Here is a 24,308-nt window from a genome sequence, read left to right on the forward strand (position 1 = left end):
CTGCCTGCAAGGTGAAGGCAGAGGGTCATATTACCACCACCCCCTGCCCTAGTCAGGACCAGATTCCTGGCAGATCTTCTGCCTCCACTCCTCTCCCCCACCCCTTTGTTCACTGTCTTCCTCTGCCTGGCATCTTACTCCAAGGGCCCCCAGAATGTTCTAGGCAGACCCTTTTGTTGATGGTTGAACAAGTCAAGGCCTGAGAGAGAGAGCTTCCCCTAGGCACACAGCACAACACAGGGTCTTGTTCCGGGATACTGGAGTCCACTTCCTTCTAGGACAGACTTGAACCATGGGTGCTAAGGTCAGCACAGACAGCCCAGCCCTCGCTGAGGCCAGCCTGGCGCCAATGGTCCAGAGATGATGTTACTAGAGTTTACAAACCTCCAGTGAGGCACAGGATCCACCCCTTCCCTCAATAGCAGGGGAGGAGGTCATGCCTTCCAGCTCCCTGAAGGCCCTCAGCTCTCCCCAGGCACACATTTTCTTCCTCCATACTATCCTAGGATCTGCAGGTCAGTGACACAGGGACCTGGGATGGGTGGCATGGGGAGGTTAGAGCTGAGAAGCCATGGTGATGACCGATGGACATGGCCTCCAACAAAAATCACGAGGCACTGGAAATTTTCCATTTTTGAAATTTAGAATAGAGGCAGGACTTGATCTCTGGGTGACCCACATTCCGAACCTACAGGTGGCCTTCCAGAGTGGACAGCCTACACAGCTGCACAGGGCCCTCACTTAAAGGGGCCCTTTGCAGTTTAAAATTCTTTTATCTCTATCTCAAAATTCCATTTTTAAAAAAAAATATTAAGACCCACCACTCTGTTTTACACTGGACCCACAAATTATGAAGCCAGCATGAATACACAGCCTCTCAACTCCCACCCAACCCATCCTCTAAAGTGGCTATCACTTGTGAGTTCTGGAGTGAGAGGCTAACTCCCGGATTAAGATGTTTGGGATTTCCTAGGAGCCCTTTGAAGGCCACATCAATGCTAGAGGGGCTTCCAGGCTGGAGTGAGCTGGAGAGATGTTTGGAGGAATCTTTAAATCTAACCCAAGCAGCTAGTGGGGCACAGAAGGCATCAGGAATGAGCTGAAATTTGGGGCCACACAGATTTAGTCCAAGTCTTAGTTCTATTCCTTACAGTCTGTGTGATTTGGGGAGGTTACTAAGTGTCTCTGTGTCTCAGTTCAAAAGCAAAATGAGGGTCACAATTACACCAACCTTGGAAGTTGGGAGGAAGATTAAATGAGATAGAGTGTCTAACAGGCTTAGAATGGAGCCAGGCAAACAGTGAACTCTCGATGACAGTGACTGATTGTGATCGATGTCTGGGCTCTATTCTCAGCTGTGCTACTTATTCAAAGGTGAAATTGGCCTCTCTGTGCCTCATCTGAGTGTCCCCATGAGCACTGGCATTACAAGTGTCCTTCCCAGCCTGGAGATCTCATCCCCCTATGCCTGCTTTCATGCCAGCCTGTGTGGGTGTAAGGAGAAATTGTTTCTGGGCTTGCCTTCCCCACTTAGACCAGGGTCTAGTTCTGCTGGTGTCAGCTGAATGAAAGATAAAGGAGGAGAGAGACAAAGGAACTTTGGTTCCTAGAGTGAGCTGCTCACACTCTAGGACAGTAGCCACTATACCCTGATATTTTCGATTCTCTTTCCCCAGATCTGTTCCTCCTGAAAGGATGCAGAGGCTAACAGAGCTGGCCGCTGCTTTGGGTATCTTCTTGGGCCTGCTGGCAGCGGCGGCAATGGCAGGCCCTAACCTTCCCCAGCTAGACACCCCCAACATGCTGCCTGCCCACCACCGCCAGAAGAGAGACTGGATTTGGAACCAAATGCATATAGATGAAGAGAAAAATGCCTCACTGCCCCACTATGTGGGAAAGGTAAGCCTTGGGCTCCAGGGTGATGGAAGTTATCAACAACTGGACCATAGTCATGGCCTTTGTAGCACAAATGGTGATGACTACAGGAGTGGTTGTCACTGAAGGGTGACAGCAACAAAGATAAGAGGTGGTAGAGGTGGCGAACATGGTGGCAATAATGGTGAAGGTGACAACTGTGCTGATAGGAAAGAGAAAGTGATGATAATGATGGTGATAGTGACAGTGATAGGATATCTAAGGAAAATAAAGACGTTGATAATGATGTCAATGGTGTTGGTGGCAGCGGTGGTGGTGGCGGTGGTCTTTGGTCATTTTGAGAGTGAAATTAAAGGTGATGAAGTTACAATCATGGCGTTGGGGTGGTGATGATGGTGGTGACCATGGTGATAATGGCAGTAATGGTAAAATGAAAGTTGTATTAGTTACTTTTCTGTTGCTGTGACAAAATATCATAACCAATCACAACTCAAGAAAGAGGTTTTTTTTTTCTGGTTTACTTGTCCAGAGGGATAGAGTCCCTCGTGGAAGGGAAGGGGCAGTATGGCAGTTGGCACAAGAAGCTGGCTGGTCCCACTTCACCTAACACGGGAAGCAGAGAGAGAACAGTAAATGAGGCAAGGATTTAAATCCCCAAAGCCCACCCCCAGTGGCATACTTTCTCCAGCAAGGTTCCAGTTCTAAAATGTTCCATACTCCTCCCCCAATAATGAAGTGTTGGGATACATGAGCCTATGGGAGACGTTTCTCATTCAAAACCTAGCAGAAGGTGAGGGAGGTGAAGGTGGTTGTGATTGTGGTGACTGTGGTGATGTGGTAATGGTGGCAGGGATGATGAAAGGGAAGGTGAGGACGTTAATGGCATTGGTGATAGTGATGACATCATAGTAATAGAAAATGGGAAACTGAGGAAGCTAATCGTGATGGAGGGGGCGGTGAGCGACATCGGTGTTGGTAGTGGTGATGGTAACAGTGGGAGAAGCGGCAATTTTGTGATGGTGATGGTAATGGGGATTGGGGAGGTTTGGTGGTGGTGGGAATGATGACTATGACAGTAATAGTGAGGAATAAGACGCTGAAGTTAACAGTGGTGGTGGGATAGGGGCGGTCATTGTGGTGATGGCAATAGTGATGGTAGTGGTGATTGGTGACGGGGAAGGTGAGGATGCTAACGGGGTGATGGTGGTGGCGGTGGCGCTCTTGGTGGTGGCAGTGGTGGTAGAGGTAAGAGCAATAGTAAAGAAGGTGAGAGAGTTGGTGGTTGTGTTGGTCTTGGTGATGACAGTGGTGGTGATAATGGAGAAGGTGCTTTCCATAGTAATAATAGTTATGGTGGTGATGCCAGTGATAGTAAAGGAGGAGATGATAAAGATAATGATAGTGAGATAGCAGTGGTGATTGTCATGATGATAGTGAAGGGGAAGCGAGGGAGTTAATGCTGCTGGTGGTGGCCATGGTGGTAGCAGTGAGTGAAGGTGATGGCGGTAGTGGTAATGATGACCACCGTGGTTTAGTAAAAGGGAAGTTGAAGGAGGTTATGGTGGTGATGATAGCTGTGATGGTCATGATGGTCGTATGACATAGTAATGGTGACACCAGCAGTGATAGTGAAAGGGAAGGTGAGGACGCTATGATGGTAGTAATAGCAGTAATGACGGTGATGCTGTTAACAATGATCATGGCAGTGATAGAGAAGAAGGTAATGGAAGTGGTGGCTATGGTGACAGTGGTCTGAATGATGAGGTGATGATTTGGATCTTAAGATATCGCCCTTATGTCATGTGCTAAGTTTGTTGTTACCCTGTGGTGCTATGGTGGCCTAGTGGGAAGTCAGTAGTAGTGTGCACTCAAAGGTGATATTGGGACTCCAACCCCCCACCACGCATGCTCTGCTTCCTAGATACCATGAGGTGAACAGACTATCTCTGCCATGGGTTTTCCATCGTGTTGTTCTCATTTCCACAGGCTCAACTCTAGACAAACTAAGGACATGGTCTTACTTGTGAGCCTTTAAATTAGTGCATTAAAAATAGACCAAATACTTTACAACAGGATGATAGGAAAGATGCCTTTAGGGCACCTCAGGAATCAGCAATACACCACCCACATCAGATCCAAAGACTTGTTTGAGAAGAGAGCTCCAGAGCACTCTACACTCACAGGACTGGCTATGGAATCATTTCCCCGGGATTGGGATTCCCTCCAGTGTGTTTAACCCATCAGGTACTCAGTGGACACTGTGCTCATGATCTGAGATGGCACGGCTATTTTTGGAGCCAGGGTTGTACCTGGCTATCATTCTCATGAGGTTGGGGTGTGGGGTGTGGGTACACAGATGTAACAGTTGTGGGGTCAAAGAGGCTTTGACCAAAATTTCAAAGGAAAACTGGAAGGTCAAATAGCATGGTAGGTTTGGAGTCCTTGAAGGCAACCCTTGAGAAGATGGTCTACAAATCTGTGAGAATGAAGGTAAATCTCTAATCGAGATTCCAAAAAGTGAGTTATGCCAGAAAGGCAGAAGTAGAGCCAGATTAAGGGAGATACCATGGATACTGCAAACAGATAGGCCACAGGGGACAGACTACCTAAGCCCTTGTACCCAAGATGCTAGAAATGGAACTATAAGATTCGATGTGTTCCACGCTAGATTTCTATCATTCTTGAGTCCAATTCTCCCTTCTTATCTTAGTTTTCTTTTATATTTTCTGTGATAAAATATTCTGACAAAAGCTATGTCAGGGAGAAAAGGTTTATTTTGGCTCACAATTCAAGGATACAGTCCATTATGGAGGGGAAGTCAAGGCAGCAGGTGGTTAAAGCAGCTGGTTCTATTACATCCACAATCAAGAACAAAACAATGAATGCTTACTCGGCTCACTTTCTCTTCTGTATTCAGTCCTGGACCTCTGCCCAGGGAATGGGTCCACTCACAATGGATTCCACTCAATTAAAAACAGGAAATCTCTCAAAGGCATGCCCACAGGCTCCCCTGACATAGACAGTCCCTCACAAGTGAGCACAGAGGTTTGTCTCATGAGTGATAATAGATTCAGTCAAGTTGGCAGTTAACACTTTTCTCCTTTTTTTTATTTAGAGAATACTTTATTAGTTTTTGTAATCAAACCCATGTAGATAACACCTTATATATTTAATACAGTGCGTTACCCCTGTACAAATGGAAAAAAAATTAAGTTCAACATTTCTAGACCAATATGGGTGTTAATTTCTGTGCAATGCCAACGCAATACGGTAAACTGGGATACTTAACATTTTCCTCTTTATGAGACAGGAATGCTTGTCCTGTACCGTTGTGTCTTGTAGTGTGTAGCTTGGCTTTTATTTTTAAAGGCCCAAAGCTTCCTTGAGTCTCAAAGGACACTTCCTGTGAGCAATGCAGGAAGTGTAGCTATAGCAGGGACTCTTGAAGAAACACAAATACACAGTGTTTGTGAGACAAACATGAGCCCTTGGTAGTAAGAGCCAGAATGTTGTCATTCAGGGCTGGCAAGATGATTCAGCAGATGAGGGTACTTCTGTATCAGCCTGACAACTTGAGTTCAAAAGTGGCAGGCGAGAATACACACACACCTGCCCTGTGTCACATACATGCACACAAAACTTACTTGTTTGTTTTGCTTGCTTGTTTATGGGCCAGAAAGATGGCTCTTTAGATGACCTCTCTGGGTCTGTAGATTGTATTCTGACAACCTGAGTTCAATCCTCAGGCCCCACATGGTAGAAAGAGAGAAATAAACAACTCCCACAAATTGCCTCTGAGGTTGATGCATGTGCGCACGTTCATGAACACACACAAAAAGACTAGTTAGTTAGTTAGTTAGTTAGTTAGTTAGTTAGTTAAAACAGAATGTTATAGTTTAGTGTTCAGGTGGAAATCCTGCAACAGTTTAGGTCTTCAGTGTCCCCTAAAGATGATGTGCTAAAGGTTGTGGCCCCAGTGAGGATGGTGAAATATTTCAGAGTGAGGCCTAGGAGAAGAAAGCTAGATCATTTAGGGATGTTCCCTTGAAGTAGATCTGGGGACTCTGGCCCCTCTACTCTCTCTTTGCTTCCTGAATGCCATTAGTGAACTATTCTCCTCTGCCACATGCTTCTACTAAGATAAACTGCTTTACCACAGGCCAAGGCACAGAGCCTCTGTAGGGGAAGCTGTAGCCACGCCTACTTAGGGGCTGGCTACAGATGTGCCTGACCATGCTTGCGAGGGCGTGGCCGGGGTGACGGGGTGAGGTAGAGCAAGACTTGAAGGGGACTGCCTCTCTCTTTCGGTTTCACTTTTGGGCTTTCGTACAGACGGCTGCCAGGCCTCCATAATCATGAGTGGTAGTATCAGAGACTGTGGCAGTGATGATGCTAGTTGTATTACTTTCACATTTCTTTCTTTTCTTCTTTTTCTTTATTCTTCTCTCATACAATACATCCTGACTACAACCTTCTCTCCTCAACCCCCAGATCCATTACTCTTCCATTTCCCTATCAACCAAATATGGCATTACAAGATGCAGTAAGACTAGGCATAAACCTTCATATCAAGGCTATACCAGGCAACCCAGTAGGAGGAAATGGGTCCCACAAGTAGGCAAATAACCAGAGACGTCCCCTCTCTCACAGTCAGGAGTCCCACAAGAACACTAAGCTACACAACCACAGCATGTATGCAGATGACCTAGTGCAGACCCATGCAGGGTCTATAGTTGTCGCTTCTGTCTCTGGGCCCCTGAGAGCCCTGCTTAGTTGATTCTGTGACCATTGTTCTCCTAGTGTCCTCAATCCCTCTGGCTCCTCCAATCTTTCCTCCCCATCTTCTGAGCTCTGCCTAGTGTGTTTGGCTGTGGGTCTCTGCTTCTGCTCCCATCAGCTGCTGGATGGTACCTCTCTTCTGACTATTGGGCTAAGCACTGATCTATGGGACAGCAGAGTATCATTAGGAATCATTCCATTGACTTTTTTGTCAGTCATGTTTAGTTCTACCCTAGGTCTCTGAAATATCCAACTTCCAGATCCTGACCATCCAGGCAGTGTGTCTGGCATGGGCTCCCTCTCATGACTTGGGCCTCAATTTGACCAGTCACTGGTTGGCCATCCCACAAGCTCTGAGCCACCAGTGCTCCAGCACATCTTTCCGGCAGGACAGATTATGGGTCCTAGGTTTTGTGGCTGGGTTGGTGTAAACGTTTGATCACTGGGAGCCTACCTTGGTTACAGGAGTTGGCCATTTCAGTCTCCATATCCTCCATTACTAGGAGTCCTTGCTAGGGTCACCCTCATAGCTTCTGGGAAATTTCCACCGCACTAGGGTTCCACGTCACCCCCTAAATGCCCACCTATTCCAGTTTGTCTCTCCCTGTACTCTCTCCCTCCATCCTTCCCTCTGCAGCCTGATCCCTCTTGTTCTATATGCACCTGCCCCCAGTCCACCCACAAAATCTATTCTATTTCCCCTTCCCAGGGATATCCAGGGATATTCCCTTAGACCTCTCCTCTTTATATGACTTCTCTGGGTCTGTGGATTGCAGCGTGATTATCCTTTCCTTAACACACCCCACAAGGAGCGTCTCAAAGGAGGGTTTACTTTGTTCAAAGTATAAGAAGGGATACAGTCCTTCACATCAAGGAAGATATGATGGCTTAAGTGTGAGGAAGATGGTTACAATGTGTTCTCAAGTCAGGAAGCAGAGAATGAACAGGATTTAGGGCCATGCTGTAAAATCTTAAAGCCCACCCTAATGATCCACTTCCTCCAGCAAGGCTCTACTTCCTAAAGATTTTACAATCTTATAAAATGGAGCCACCAGCTGAGAACTAAGTGTCCAAATGCAGGAGCCTATAGGAGTCATTTCACTTTCAAGCCACAATATTAGTGAAGGGGATAAGGAGAGATGAGAGTTGTCCTAGTTAATGTTTTGTTGCTATGAAGAGCAACTCAAAAAGGAAAACTTTTAACTGGGGCTGGCTTACAGTTCAGATGTTCAGTCCATGGTGGGAAGCATGGCAGCAGGAAGGCAGACATGGTACTGCAGAGGTAGCTGAGAGTTCTCCATCTAGATCTGCAGACAGGAGAGAGAGAGAGAAAGAGGGAGAGACTGGGCCTGGCTTGACCATTTGAAACCCCAAAGCCCACCCCAGTGACATGCTTCCTCCAAAGAGGCTACATCTACTCCAAGAAAGCCACACTTTCTAATGCTACATCCTAAGCATTCAAATGTATGAGCCTCTGGGGACCGTTCCTATTCAAACCACCGCAAGAGTGGAGGCCATTACAGAGATCACAGTGGTGATGTTGATTCAGCAGTGGAGGTGGATGTGATGGTTGGTAAAGGAGCAGGTGATTGTGGTAATGATGGTGATGCTAGTGACAGTGAAGGAGCTGGAGAAGGTGGTAACAGTGGCGATTATGGAAATGTGGTGATAATGGTGGTGGTGGGTGGTCCTGATGAAGGAGAGCAAAAGAGCAATGATGGTTGTGATGAGGGATGTATCTGTGGTAGAAGCAGAAGTGAAAGTCATGGCTCATTTTCTCTCACACTTTGCTCTGCAGAGTAGAAATCACTAAGAAGGCCACCCTATACCAAGGCTGAGGGTTCAGGGCTAAGGAAATATTCAGCTAAAGCTGCATTCAGTGTTCCCACTTGAGAGGTCAGATGACAGTGCTGATCACCCAGGCCACAGTTTGCCAACCCTGGTCTTGGGCTCTGGGTCTACATACACACACACACACACACACACACACACACACACACACACACACACACACAGACACACACACACACAAAAATAAATAAATAAATAAAACTTTTCATCAAGCATAGTTGTGCAAACCTGTAATCCCAGCATTCAACAGACAGAAGCAGACAGATTAAGAGTTCAAGGCTAGTCACCTATCATGTGGTGTTTGACCCAGGCTTGTCCTCTAGGGAGGCAGTGTCAAGGTCTGTAATGTCACTGTCCAGTTCGAAAATATGACCCACACAAGTCCATCTTCCAAGAGCTTGAAGACAATCTCAATGAGTGATGAATGTTCTCACCATGTCAAATTGTCATAGACATCAAAATCACCTTCTCTAATTCCCAAGATTGACCTGATAGTGGTATTTCACACACAATGAGAGAAGTCAATGAATTAAGCATTTTAAGAGCTATCTGTGAGAAGAAAGCTCTGACAGCGTTGAAATCTCACTATGTCAGTTTCTTTGAACCCACATACCAGCTATAATATGGACCAGGTCAATGCACTGGAGGAAGAATAAACAGCCCCAAGCCCTAGACTGAGTGCTAGGAAAACAGCACTGGGTAAAAATGTGCTCACCACTCTTGTGATATTAGGGATGTACAAATGTCTGCCTACAGACCAAATATAGTGCTCTGCCTGGTCTTATTAATAAAGTTTTATTGAAACACAGCCACATTAATTAATTTATTAATTTCCCATGGCTGCTTTCATGTTATAATGGCAGCATGGAGTAGCTGTGACCAAGACCATGCAATTCAAAAAGTCAAAACTGTTTTCTCTCTGGCCCTTTACAGAAAAAAATTTACCATCCTCTACCCTGGCCTAGAGCAGGCTAACCTCTCTGTGCCTAAGGATTTTTTATACAACAGATTATATAGATATATAAAATAGTCATACAGATCAAACATTTACTGGTAATAAATCATAAAGAAATTCATTTTTAAACAATTTTTGGCGTACATATAACTTTATAATTCATTATAAATTATAAATTCATTATAAAATCATTATAAATTCATTATAAATTCATTAAAATTAAAGAAAACTTGCATAATAATGATATTGATGCACATATTTAATTTTGCATAAATAATTTAGTCTCTAGGCATGGTGACCATTGTTTACAAGGCCAACACTAAGGAGGCAGAGATTGGCAGCCACTTAGAAAACTTCAGGCGAAGCCGGGTGTTGGTGGCACACGCCTTTAATCCCAGCACTTGGGAGGCAGAGGCAGGTGGATCTCTGTGAGTTCGAGACCAGCCTGGTCTACAAGAGCTAGTTCCAGGACAGCCTCCAAAGCCACAGAGAAACCCTGTCTCGAAAAACCAAAAACAAAAAAACAAACAAAATAAACAAAACAAAACAAAACAAAAAAACAGAAAGCAAGCTTCAGGCAAGTAAGAGACCATATCATACCCCTCAAAAGGTGGACAATGCCTCAGAAACACACTCAAGTTGTTCTCTGGCCTCTACACATACGCACACACATGTGCTCGTGTACTCACTCTCCTACCCCACCTCACATACACATGGACCTAACACAAAATAAATAAAACAAGACTTTGGCTGGATATTTGATACTGTAGTCATAAAGTACATTTGACTCAGTGTTTTCAGAATAGATATGTTGGTTTATTGTCTGTCTGTAACAGGGTCTCACTTTTAGCCCAGACTGGCCTGGAACTCACAATGTAGATCAGGATGGCCTCAAGCTCATAGAAGTCTGCCTGCCTTTGTCTCCAGAGAGTTGGTGTTAAAGGCGTGAGCTACCCTGGCTCAATATTTTTATTTTAAAATAGTTAAAGAACACTGCTTTGCATAAAAACATAGCACAAAATGGCAAATGTATATTTAGGTCCATTTTGGAAATTCTGTTCTAATTCATAAAAAAAAATTCATTTAACTTCCTTTTAATGAAACTCAAGCTGACAACTCAAACAGAAAATTTAAAATCAACAATTCTGATACAACCTAATTCAAAGACACAATAATATGACTCTTACATGCTGAGTAATGATAGCAGAAAAATATTAGTCTCTTTTACAAGGCAATGGTGGTGCACACCTTTAATCCCAGCACTCAGGAGGCAGAGGCAAATGAATCTTTGTGAACCTGACCTGCATAATGAGGTCCAGGGCAGCCAAGACTATACAGTGACCATGTCTCAAAACTAAAATAAAAATAAAATTATATAAGGATATATATCTATATAGAGAGACATGAAACTCATATATATTTACATACACATATGTATGTATGTTTATCTTATAAGAATATAAAGGTCATTTTTAATCATTGTTTCTATCAAAGCAGAAAACTTTGCATGCACAATAAAATCACTGTAGCCTAAACAGTAGTCTCAAATATAAGCCAAGTGTCTCAGGTGTCACTCACTGGTGTTGTGTGACATGATGACATACACAATGTCCAGTGCACATGTTGTGTGTCGAGAACCAAGGCAGCAGTGAAGTTTTGTGATGCAACATAGGCAAGTACACCTGAAAAACCATCACACATTGGGTTAGGAATTACTTTCTGGTCATTGTGCATCAAGAAATAATTCAGTGTTACCAATTTTTTCACAACTCCTACGTTTAGGCATATGACCTCACATGAAGTTGGAGACCACCGTTTAAAAAACTGAGACCTAGAGAAACAGCATGTATCAGACAAAGAACCCCACAAACGATGGGAGTGGGGGGTGTTCTGATGATAGGGAACCAGGCTGAAGAGGACCTTTGGTGTGAGGGCGCAGTCTGCACAGGGCACCAGCATTGCCTCTCTGACTTCAGCTAAAGGAAACAGGTGGAGTCATCTAGAAAGTATCTGCTAATAGCCCCACCCATAGCCAGTTGACTGGGCACCTGGTTAGTCAGGCTTCCAAGATGGCTTTTGTCTGGGTGACAAAAATACTGCCACCTGACCAGGCAGAAGGAAAGACGCACATTAGAGTTACTCAGTGAGCCTGTGTCATAGAGGGAAATGCCATTAGCCCAATTATGGCTTTCCCAATGGGATAACTGGCCATGAATCATTCTCTGAGGAGAATGGCTCGACCTGAGGCAAATCTGAAGGATGATTCAGGAAAGGCTTCCAGAAAGTGGAGGCCAATGCCAAGCAGGACAAACTTCAGAGGGGTGACTGATGGTCTGTGTCTTGTGATGACAGAACCTACTTGGTACCTAGCATGGAGCTAGGGGAGTACAGGAACCACATGTGATCCCCACCCTCATTAAAACGAGAGTATGTAGGAGACACAAACACAGGACTCCAAGGATCCTCTCGTGACTCCAAAGACACAATCTGAAGGAAGTGCGTGTTTATCAAGGTCAAAGTCTGGAGCTCTTGTTTATAAACCTGGACGGACAATGGAAGCCAACTGGGAGCAGCCTGCCAGGGCAGGGCAGCTGTTGGCATTGAGATATTCCATCCAAACAATGATACCAGAAATAGGGAGGGGTATGACCCATAACCCCAGTTCAGTGGTGAGAAAAACAGAGAAATTCTAATGGAAGGGTATTCAATGAGAGTCCTGACCAGAACTCCTCCAAAGTGTCAAGGTCATTAAAATAATAAAATTCTCAGAAACTCTCACAATCAAAATAAGCTGCAAAAACATGACAACTAAATGCTGTATGGTGCCCTGAAAGGCATCTTGGGTCTGGGGGCGGGGGTGGTGTGATGGATGGACATGGATATTATGGGGGGGGTGGGGGGAAGGAACTCTGTATAAGCTACCTATGTGGATCAATGACCCTTCACCTGGTTTGGCTCCCTTATTGTAACAAGGGACCACACTAATGTGAGATGTGGTGCTGAGGTGAAGGGGACAGCTGCACAGGAACTCAGTGCACTGGTGTCTTGTTTTCTTTAAGTCTAAGAAGGGTTGTAAAAACCAGTGTCTATTTAAATAAAATGGGTCAGGCATGGCGGTGCATGCTATGTTCTGGTCCTCTAGAGACTGGGGCAAGAAGATGGAGAGTTCAATGCCAACCTGGGTTATATAGCCAAAGAGAAGGGAGGGAGGCAGGGAGGCAGGGAAGGAGAGAAGGAAGCAAGAAAGATGGGACTGGAAGAGAGGGGACGGGAAGAGACAGGAAAGGAATAAAATATAGATGGGAGAGAAGGGCGCCTGTGACATTTACATTGTTCCCAGTTCATTTCCAAGTTGATTTGCTTCCACTCCACTCCTTTCACAAAAATTCACAGGTTCTGATTAAGACCAGTGTCTCAGCTTAACCTGGGCCCTGAACAGGGTGCCAACTATCCCCCTCCTTCTTTCTCTACTGTCCCCACATGCCACAGATTACAGAGTTGAATGGCTTCTTACCCCTGTTTAGCTGTTCAATATCTGTCCTGTCCATTGGGCCCACTTGCCCCCTGCACACCACAATCCCTGCTCCAGGATTTCTGTTAGTCCTAGGTGCTGCTCACCTCCCTCTTCCAATGCCTACTGGAGGGAAAGGGTCACCCTACCTTGGCAGTAAAAGGTGCTTCTACCCTTTTACCTTCCAGGATCTTCTCTGTGCTCTAATGTCTGGTTTCATAGCCTTCCACCCAGCTGTCACCCTCTCACTATGTGCTCCAATTATTGAACAACTGCTAAACTCTAGGGATACTTTCTAGACCTCTGGAGATTGGTCCACACCCTTCTGGAATCTCCTTCTCCCCTAGGCTAACCTTCTTGACCTCCTGGTCTCTCTCTGCTCTCTACCCACCTTAACAGATCCTTACTGAACACCTGCACACAAGGGCATTGCTCCATCTGACCCCCAAGTTCTATCCTCCTGAGATGTCAGCCTCCCACTATAAGTCCCAGTCTGAGAGCCAGAATGGGACCTGTGATATCTATGTGTCCCAAAGTATGCTTGATACATAGGATACCTTGTGGGCATCCAATTCCTGTTTTTCAAGTGGAATTCTAGTTTTTGTCATTCTAGCCTTCTTGAAAAGTACTATTTTGAACTCATGAAATATAATCTTATAGACTTAATATCCTCTAGTTGCAAAACTGGAATATTTGGCATTCAAACTTTCTAATATCTTTTGGCTTGTGGGTCTATCATGACCAGTCACTGTGATTTGCCTGAGTAGTGTCCAGTGCAAGGTGCTTGGCATATATTGGTTTCCCTTAAGCTACTAATAGCATGTGTTATAAAGAAAACGAGCTCAGTGGTCTAAGAGGTACAGGACACCCTGAGTTAAACAAAGCTCACTATGGTTCTGTTCTGCAGATTAGACACCATAAATCGCCAAGAAGAGAATATTTCATGCATCATTCCAAAAGCAAATTTACTGGGGCCAATGCTTGCTGTACTGATAAATGTCTGACAACTGGCTTTGAGGGGAAAGTGCTGATGTGTAGAACTTGCCAATTTCTGTAGTATAAATACTCAGCTTTCAAGCTGGTGATATGCATGCCTGAAGGCAGAGTTAGTACAAGATGTACACGGCCATACCCCATTTAGTATTACCACTATGCTCATACAGAAGACACAATAACCTCAAGAATGCAGTTAAATGCAGTAACACAGTTAGAAACATGAATTCTGAGTATCCGTAATCTTTGCTTCTAGCATGTTTCTATTAGTTACATTTCTGTTGGTGCGACAGAACAGTTGGCAAAAGCAACTTCTAGAAGGGGGGAGCTTAATCAGGCTCAGGGTTTGAAGGTGCAGTGAGGAGGGGCAGGGAGGAGAGGCTGGAGGTAAAGGGTCACCCCTCTGTGCTCCTGTACAGTCAGGAGCAGACAGATGGAGGCAGCTGCTTCATTTACTATCTCCTTTTTACTCAATTCAGTACCCCAGTCCCTAGGGTGATGATGCCTATATTGAGTGTGGACTTTCCCATCTCTGTCAATGCTTTCTAGAAAACCGTAACAGTCACATTCAGAGGCATGTCTCCTAGGTTGGTTTCAAATACCCAAATCCTAAGTTGACAAACCATTTATAATAATGATTTATTTCATCATATGTTCAGATGATTTAATTTTTAATATGGCTACATTTAACAGTCAGATCACAGATATTCCCCAATTCTAGTCAAGTTTTCAAATCCATGTTGGTATCAGCCAGCTCCAATGTATCACTGGCATGTATCCTGTTTTTGCATGGGGCAACAAAAGAAGCCAAGGTTTCCTGGCACTCATTTCCAAGCGGACTGCTCTACTCATTAGTGCAAATCAGCCTTAGAAATTCAATTAGCTCCATTTTACAGATGAGATGGTAACAATATAAGGGATAATGATGCCTTTTATTCTTCACTGGCAAGTGGCTTACTGGGATCCAGGCACCATTCTAGGCATTGAACACAGCTAAGAAATGCTCATCACTGCTTGCGGTGACCTGGTGAAGAAGAATTCACTGGTGACCAGTCAAAAGTTCTTGTTTAAAGCCTCAGTGTCACAATGAGGATTGATCCCTATACATCACTACACATATGATACTATGCACATAGTGCATATATGCATACAGACACCCCCACATGCATGCACACACACAAACTTGCACAATTGTGTGTGCACACACTCACAAATGCAAGTAGCCATACTTTCCGTTCCTAGCTCATGTTGTCTGTTCTTTCCCAGATCAAGTCCAGCGTGAACCGTAAGAATGCCAAGTATGTCCTCCAAGGAGAGTTTGCTGGCACCATCTTCCGGGTCAATTCTGACTCAGGAGATGTGTATGCCTTTGAGAGATTAGACCGGGAAAAGGTCCCTGAGTACTACCTTACTGCTCTCATTGTGGACAAGGAGAGCAACAAAAACCTGGAGCGACCTTCCAGCTTCACTGTCAAGGTTCATGATGTAAACGACAACTGGCCTGTGTTTACAAGCCAGGTATTCAACGCATCTGTGCCAGAGATGTCAGCTATGGGTATGTGCCTAGTCTGCCCTCTCTTTCACCTCTCACATCAGCCATCTCACTGCCTAGGGTCAGGCTTCAGTAAGTTCAAGGAAGTAGGTGTAATGTTGTGTTGCCTCTTGACATGATTTCAAAATTTGTCCCTAAAGGCTAACCTCTGACCTAGTCCCACACTAAACCCTGTCCCTAAACACAGATGGGTTCTGATTCTCATAATGTGCTAAGCACTGACTATCCTTATAGTCTGGGCCCTGACCCTGACCCCAGCGTGTGTCATCACACTAAATATAGGTTTAGGAATTGCTAGCCTGTCCTCATCCTGCTTCCAGAGGCACAGGAAAAGAGTGTCCAGGCTCTGTGTTCAGGGCCCGGAGGTTGGACCTTTTTGAGGGAATCCTAGAACTCCAGAGACTGAGAAGTGTGGTCCCCCTCACTCTGGAGGCTTCCCAATACCCTTTCCTGTCCCACATTCTCTCATCTTCAAAAGAGGTGAAGCCATCCAGAACCCTCCCGTTTCTCTCTCAAACCAAACATCTCCCTCTCTTCATTTCTCCCACAAATCCACAAACCACCTGTTCTCTTTGCAACCTTCATGACTCATCTGGCTGGGCCTACCATTGCTGGCACTTCACCCTCACAATGGCCCCTCTGGCACAAGGCAAACTTTCTCCCTCAGCTTGGTGGTAAGAACAGCAGAACCCCATCTGCTCCCACCAGGGAATCCAGTAAGAGCAGATACACCAGAATTCTCTCTCTCTCCACAGGGACCTCCGTCATCCGTGTGACAGCAGTGGATGCTGATGACCCCACGGTGGATGGCCACGCCACTGTCATGTACCAAATCCTAAAAGGAAATGAGTACTTCAACATTGATAATTCTGGTCTGTATGAGTAACCCTTTTGGGTGGGTACCTCTTTGGGGGATTTGGGGACATGAATATTGCAGGTGCCAATGCAGAGGGAAGTCTAACCTGACAGGTGTCACCAGCCATTGCTCCAGGGAAGGAATACGTAATATACATAAAGACATATTGGGGCAGGTTAGGGGAGGAAGCAAACAGGTGCTCAAAGCATTCACGGAAAGAAAATAGGGGTCTTTTCACCCTATTTTCAGAGACCAGGACTCAACAAAAATGCTAGTTGGAAGGTCTTTGTACATGTCCAGAGACATTGAGTTAAAACCCTGCACTGCTACTCAGTTTTACAGTCCTTGGGCAAGTCAACTAATGCCTTATAATCCTTATTTCCTTTGTCCAGAAACTAGGAATGTTCATAGCCCTTTGTTCAGTCGCTATGAAATTTGAATTAGATTATGCACAGACACAGCCATGCCACATAATTTTTTTGTGCCTTGCTAAAGGGAAAACTTTAGACCAATTAAATTTTATCAAATTTAATTTTGCAAAGAATAGTTCACAAATTGGGACACCCCAGAAGCCAAACAACTTCAGAGAAACCCCATGGCTGCCACATAGTTGGGTGGTATTTATAGTGTAGAAAAAAAATCCTGCAGTCTAGAAAGAGCTCAGTTGGTTACAGCTGGGTGTCTGCCTTATTTGAACAGCTTTGAACAGGTGGCAGCCTATGATTAACTGGAGCACAGCTGCTGTGATTGGCTGAGCATACTCCTAAGTTAGGGGTTTAGTTTATTTACACACTACTAGGTTGCAGTTCATCACAGAAGGATTCGAGTCTGCAAAGTACAGAAGGTTTCTCAGGCCAAATTTGGTTCAGTTTAACACATTTGAAAAACTAAGTGTTGAGTCCTGGAAGCAAGAAAGAAGGCCAGTTAGTCAAACTAGGCATACTGTCTTCAAGGAGATGAGCAAATACATAATGCAACTGATAGTTCTATGTGCATCAAGATAGACATCATTAATCCATCACAGCTCTCAACACTAAAAATTGTAGCCACTTCTATATATGTCAAGACAGACGTCATTAATCAAGTACAACACGCTCAGTATAAAACATGGCACAGCCAACCATATCTATTTGAACCAAGGCAGACACCACTTATCCATCACTCTGAGCCTGGAACTGGCCTTATGGTATTTCTCAACATAAGTCTCTCTCTGGCTAGGAACAATATTGGACCACACATTTTGGCCAGCTTTTAGCCATACAGAGCAAGATCTGGAAGAAGTGGGCTATAGTCCTGAGGTTCTCAATCTCAGATATATAGTAGAGTCACCTATGTCTTTTCTAGGGAAGGTCTGAGCACCCAGATTTTCTCAAGATTCCTCAGATAACACAATTCCTTTTGGGACACTTTTTTTTTCAGGACTCATTTTAACAAAGGACAAAAACTTAGACAGAGAGACGAAGGCTGAGTACAAGGTTGTGGTGGAAGCACGAGATGCCCAGGGTCTTCGGGGAGAGTCAGGCACAGCGACTGTGATGATCAGACTGGAAGACATCAATGACAACTTTCCCATCTTTACTCAGTGTAAGCCTCTCCCATTGAGCCTTAAGCAGACAGGCTGGGACAATCCAGACTCAACGATTTGGAGGGTCTCACAAAGGTACCCCAAACCTCTTTACATCTCCCCATATCCTGGAGTGCTTCTGGAGCCAGAATATGGAGACCTCACACCATCCTTATACATTGCTCCCAAGGTCACCCAATTCCATTGATGGGTCCCCTCTCAGACCAGACAAAAATCACACCTTTGCTGATGCCACTGCAGTGCTTCAAGTAGCACTGTGAGGTAGAGGTGATGTCACCCAGATCCCACAGGCTTGGCAAACCTGGCCTCTGAGGGCCCAGCTATAAAATCCCAGAAAAATAGGGGTACAACAAAAGCCTGGCATAAACCTACCCACAAATTGATTTTCCCTTAAGCCTGTTAAGAGCTTTTCTTGTATCCCAGGTGCCATTGGGTAGGAAAAGTGAGTGGGGATATTCTTGGCACCCTCTAGCTCTGCTTTCATTCTGGCCTCAGTTGCCCCCAAATTGTCTAGCTCTGAAGTAGCATTGCTGTATATGGCATAAATGTCCCGAGGGCAAGATTTGTCTTTCTTGTCTGTTGATGTTCCAAAGTACAGAATGAGCTTAGTAACTACTTGGTGCATTGACAGAAGGATGGTCCCTTGCCTTGGGACCCAGAATCCCATGGTCATAAGTTTCTTGCCTGTTTCCTGTAACAAAATATTGTATGATACCCAGATAAGGCAGAATATACCTGTGGCCCCAACAACAAGAGACAGAGACAAGAAAATTACAAGTTCAAATCCAGTCTGGGCTACAGAGCAAGTATCTATCTCAAAAGTTCAAAGGGTAGAGGTGTAGCTAAGTGGTAGAGTGTTTGCCTAGTCTAGGTAAGACTGTTGGTTCAGTTTCTCTCTCTCTCTCTCTCTCTCTCTCTCTCTCTCTCTCTCTCTCTCTCTCTCTCTCTGTGTGTGTGTGTGTGTGTGTGTGTGTGTGTGTGTGTGTGTGTGTGTGTGTGTGTGATAATATGAAGGGACAATTGTCTTATCTATCTCATTAACTCTTTGTGGTACTCTATGCATATCAGCCACATACACATTTTCGGTGCCTGAAGACATCCGTGTGGGCAGCCCCTTGGGCTTTCTGTCAGTTGAGGACCCAGATGAACCTCAGAACCGAATGACCAAGTACAGCATCATACAGGGCGAGTACAGGGACACTTTCACCATTGAGACAGACCCCAACCGCAATGAAGGTATCATCAAGCCCACGAAGGTATGTAGACTTGTAGTTCTGAATCCAATCATGGGCTGTGGAGTTTGGCATCCAAAGGACACTCAGGGATTGCTTCTGAGCCACAGTCCATTGAAGGAGAATATTCTTGTACAGCTTGGAGCCAGCCATATGCTCACGGAGACTCTAATCCAATGTCTCAGGCTGAGTTCCAGAAATAAGCCAGGGGCAAGGCTTTGGGAATGAAATGTTTATTTGGGAAATAATCCCTGGAAGCCTCAGGAGCAATGACTAGTGGCAAGAAGATAGATCCTCTTGAGATCAATGATGAGCAGGTTACAAGTGGGGCCCAGTCCCATGGGAGCAACATAGAGCACACCTCAGAGCTGCAGCAGGAAGGTCAGGTGCTGGGGTAAGCAGCCACAAACCTTGCAGTGCAGACAGAGAGCACTTGTTCTAGTATCATTTCTGTTGTTATAAAATAACCTTGACCAAAAACAACCTTGGAAAAGGGTGTATTTGGCTTACAATTCGAAATTGAGTCCATTGTTAAAGGAGAGTCACAGTGGTAAGAGCTGGTCACATCACCTCAACAGTCAAAAGCAGAAAGAAATGAATGCACTCATACTTCATGTCTGTGGCTTCAGCTGTTTGCTAGCTTTCTCCTTGAACACAATTCAAGACAAGGCCTAGGGAGAGGTACTGCCCACAAAGGGCTGGGTCTTCTACACTAATTAACAGTGGAGAAACCCCCACCTCCCAGACAAGCCCACAGGCAACCTAATCTAGGCAATTCCTCAGTTGAGGTTCCCTTCTCAGGTTATTTGGAAAATATTATTCCAGGTAAAATGGAAACTTGGCATTTGATACTTACCAGCACAGTGCCCCCCAACATTAGAAATATATATATATATATATATATATATATATATATATGGTACAAATATATATATATATATATATAATATATATATATATATATATATGCAGAGGGTACAAATGGCAGCAAGCAAAGTCAGACTGACTGAATCCAGAAGAGGAGGGAGAGGAGCTTTCATGTTTTTGGAATGTTCGGGTAGAGGACTGGGAACACATGCCCAGCCACCAGACTCCACAAAGCTCTCAGACTGTGGGGAAGATAGACATACAAACAACCAAAACATGTAGCTGGTTATGTTCAGGGCTGTGCAACAATGCCCGACAGGAAGCTGGTGCTTGTATCCAGAGCAGCTTCTGAGAGGGCTGTGTCATACTACCTGCCTTCCCAGCCAACTCCTATTCATTCCTCAAGACAAATAGGAAGACATTTGCTAGGCAGACAAAGGAGAAGCCTCTTAAGCAAAACCACAAAAGGTATTCCTTCCAATGGAACCGCTAGGCTATGATCCCTTTGAGAGGGGACTGGGGATGTGTGTGTCCTTAATGCTTAGAACAGGGTGGGGTACAGAGGTGGGGTCAGGAAAATGAAACAGGCTAAAGACAGTCTCCATACTTGCCACCCATGCAGCCCCTGGACTATGAACTCATCCAGCAGTACACATTCCACATTGAGGCCACGGACCCCACTGTCCGACTCGGATACCTGAGCAGCACTGCAGGCAAAAACAAAGCCAAGATCACCATCAACGTCATGGATGTCGATGAGCCCCCTGTCTTCCAGCGACGCTTCTATCACTTCCAGATACCAGAAAACCAGAAGAAACCTCTGATAGGCACTGTGGCGGCCAGAGACCCTGACAAGGCTCAGCGCAGCATAGGGTAAAGCAGTGGTGGGCACGAAGTGACACTGGTATGATGACCCTGGCACAGACATTCTCGTGTCTAGTGGTCTGAGACCAAGGCTCAGAGAACTCTGGCTTTTCCCCCACACCTTCATGGAAAAAATGCAGAGGCTGTTCTACCAGCTCTTATTATGCCCATCTTGTCTGGTCCAGGCCATCCTCTGTTCTTTGAAGGACTTTAGACCATGACTCATATAGGTCCCACCTAATGAGGCCTGAGAGTCAAGAGAGCAATCATCAATTAGCAATGGCATATCTGAAGCCCTGTCACCAAAAATTGTTAAGAAATTTGTCTCCCAAAACACAAAGCCAGGAGTGTTGCTTTCACTTGGTGAAACTACCCAAGTCTCTAAAGAAATCTGTGGTAGCTCCTGTTCCTACTGAGTTCATGGTTGGGCTCCGAGTATACGTTCCTTCATGACTGCACAAACTCACTGATGCTGAATTTGTTGTTATTATTTGTATGTTTGCTGTCATTTGCTATTGAGCATGTCCTGTACATTTCATCAATACTTGTTCCTCATTCATTTTCCATGTCTATAACTTCATTCCACGTGCTGGACAATTTATGAACATCAGAGATCTGTTTATCTTAAGGATCTAAAGGCTTAGAAATCCAACAGCATGGTTCCAGCACCTGATTGCCATTTAATGAGGTCTTTCTTGCTGCAAGTTGGTGAGACATAATGAGTTTTCCAGAGAATGTCTTTCTTTACCTTCTTATAAAGCCACCAACCTACCATGAGAGCCCTACCCTCACGAATAATCTAATCATTATTACCTCCAAAAGCTGTATCTCCAAATTCCACAAATACATGAATTGGTGGATACAGTTTCTAACATGAACTTTGGAGGGCATGGAATGACACATCCAAACCAATGACCTTGCTCATCTGCCCTTACTAGAAGTCCCTCCTCTAGCCTCTGGGACAAAAGGAAGGTATAGATCTGCTCAGACTTGGAGTCACATAATATTTGGTAGCAAACAGTAATTCAATCCAACCTTGTTTTATCTCACACATGTCAGCCCTGATGACTAAATATCATTACTTTCCCACTGCTTTTTACATATTTAAGTTCTCACATAGACTTGACTCTTCCTCAGAATTCCCCACTCTACCTATTCTGTGGCATTCTGCTTTAACATAACAGCTTTCTGATGAACTTTAATCTGTCTAACATAAGCCCTCCAGTCTCTGTTTTTGTTTTTTTTAATCCAATCTTAAATGACCATTCTTACAAGGCTGGCCTTGAATTGCAGTAATCCTCCTATCTCTGCCTCTTGAGTCCTGGAGTTACAGGGTACAATTTCACTAACCCTGGCATCACATACATTTTAATATATAATCTTAAAATATTTATGTCCTAATGAGATTTTTATTTCATTACACTTCACTTATTCTGTGTGTTAGGGGTGATGCACACCACAGCACAAATGTGGAGGCCAGAGATAACTTAGAGGAGTCAGTTCAGCTTTCTCCTTGTACCATGTGGGAACCAGAGATTACAGCTCAGGCCATCAGGCTTGATCATGGGTACCTTTGCCCACTGAGCCATTTTAATGGCCCAAGAATTAATTTTATATATCATCTTTGGAAATCTGCTTTTTTTTTCAATACTGGGGTTGAACTAGGGCTTCACAAGACCTCTACTTACTGAGCCATACCCCCAGGACACTTTCACTTTTTCTTTCTTTTTCATTTTCAGATTGGGTCCCACTAAGTTGCCCCATCTAGCTATGAACTCACTCTAGAGCCCAGGTGGATCTTGAAATCTTGCCTCAGCTTCCTGGCATTGTAGGCCTGCCTCACCAGGTCTAGCTGTATTAATTTTCTTGTTAAGAACAAAGCAAGCCTCCCTGGATTTGGTACATCTCATGCATCTGGGGACCACTATTTCACTGTCATTCTATTCAACATGGTTTATAATTACATTTTTTGGCTGTTTCTTTGATTGAAGACTTTTAGAGCTTGACTTGGTATTGTTTTATTTTGTTTTTCTTTTACTAGTGGTGGTGTAATTGAAGGGTAGTGGTATAATATGTTCTGTAATATAATACAGTTGTGTTGTGCCCATTTTTTTGTTATAAGTATTTTAATTTTTTCTGTCCAGTTAACTAAGATTTACCACTATTTTACCTTCATTATGTCCTATAACTTCTTTTTCTAGTGCAAGGGACAGGAGCCAGAGTCTGTGCATGCTAAGCCAGTGTTCCATGGCTGAGCTCAGGACCTGTAATTTTGCCACCCTGTGAAATTAGCCAGTCTGTTCTGCTAACTCTTTTGACCCTCCATGGCATGCCATATGATGTTAAGTTTGCTTTTCTGTTTACAAGTTTTTTCTGTTTGATAAATTCTCCAACTTTCACTTCTGACTTTTCTAGATTTTTTTACATTAGAGCTGTGTCTTGAAAGGCGCCTGCAGTGAGCCTGGCTTTGTGATCTCAGCAGAGATGCTTTGCCTTCATCCTGCTTTGTGTTTCCATCATCCATGCTGCGTCTGATCTTACCTTTCCTGTTGCTCATCTTTTATTTCCTGTTTCTCAAGTGGAATAGATTTCCTCCTGCTCCTAATCTTTGCTATTGACCTTCTTTTTTTCTGATAGATATTTGACTGGAGATTTACTTCTGATTTATGATTTACAAAATCATAAATGTTTTCTAGCTAAATGCATCACTCACACATGCACTAATAACTTCATTTCAATTCCTTCCAAACTAGGTTCCTACTTTCGATTGAGAAATCTCTTAAAGTTTTCAAAACAACTTTTTTTCTTTGCAGGAGCAGGACCTTTCTTACAATGTATTTATGAAGTGTGTCTGTGTGTAAAATCACTTTACCTTCCTATGTTAATGGCACTCGTATATACTTGTGTAATTTTCAGATCACAGACACTTCTCTTCAAAGGTCCCACCGATGTGCTCTAGCGTTCACTTTTGTAGGAACATCTAGAGGACATCTGATTTCCCTTTTTTTTAAGGAATTTATTTTTTTGTTCCTAGGACTCTGAACTCTTCAGTCTCCTTACATACCTAAGACACTCAAAAGACTATTAGCACATGCCTAACTATTGCTACATTTTTTTAGTTATGCCCAAATATTGATCACATTGCCATAGACTTAAGCCTTCTTCTTATCACAAAAATATGTTATTTTATTTTGTATTACTTCTTCTGTTTTATTTGTTATGGTTTCTCAGTAGTAGCAACTATCTTCACACACACACACACACACACACACACACACACACACACACACACACCTCTTCATAATCATTTTCCTGGTTTATTGAAAACTCAGATTTTCACTTCATTGTGTTTTCAGCTGGTTTTTATTTCTCCCAGCTCTTGCCAGCT

At 44.1% G+C, this 24,308-nt stretch overlaps 1 protein-coding gene across 1 annotated transcript in view; it reads left to right on the forward strand.

The window, feature by feature from the left end:
• Nucleotides 1-1,695: 1,695 nt before the first annotated feature.
• The window catches only part of Cdh5 (cadherin 5), a 30,418-nt gene continuing 7,805 nt past the window's right edge, over nucleotides 1,696-24,308 (forward strand). The window contains exons 1-6 of the mRNA XM_035442612.1: nucleotides 1,696-1,899; nucleotides 15,231-15,519; nucleotides 16,272-16,388; nucleotides 17,792-17,956; nucleotides 19,026-19,213; nucleotides 20,679-20,929. Coding sequence (XP_035298503.1) covers nucleotides 1,696-1,899; nucleotides 15,231-15,519; nucleotides 16,272-16,388; nucleotides 17,792-17,956; nucleotides 19,026-19,213; nucleotides 20,679-20,929 — 1,214 coding nt within the window. The remainder of the gene's footprint in view (nucleotides 1,900-15,230; nucleotides 15,520-16,271; nucleotides 16,389-17,791; nucleotides 17,957-19,025; nucleotides 19,214-20,678; nucleotides 20,930-24,308) is intronic.

This window comes from Cricetulus griseus, chromosome 3, assembly GCF_003668045.3.
Source record: "Cricetulus griseus strain 17A/GY chromosome 3, alternate assembly CriGri-PICRH-1.0, whole genome shotgun sequence".
Classification (NCBI taxonomy): Eukaryota; Metazoa; Chordata; class Mammalia; order Rodentia; family Cricetidae; genus Cricetulus; species Cricetulus griseus.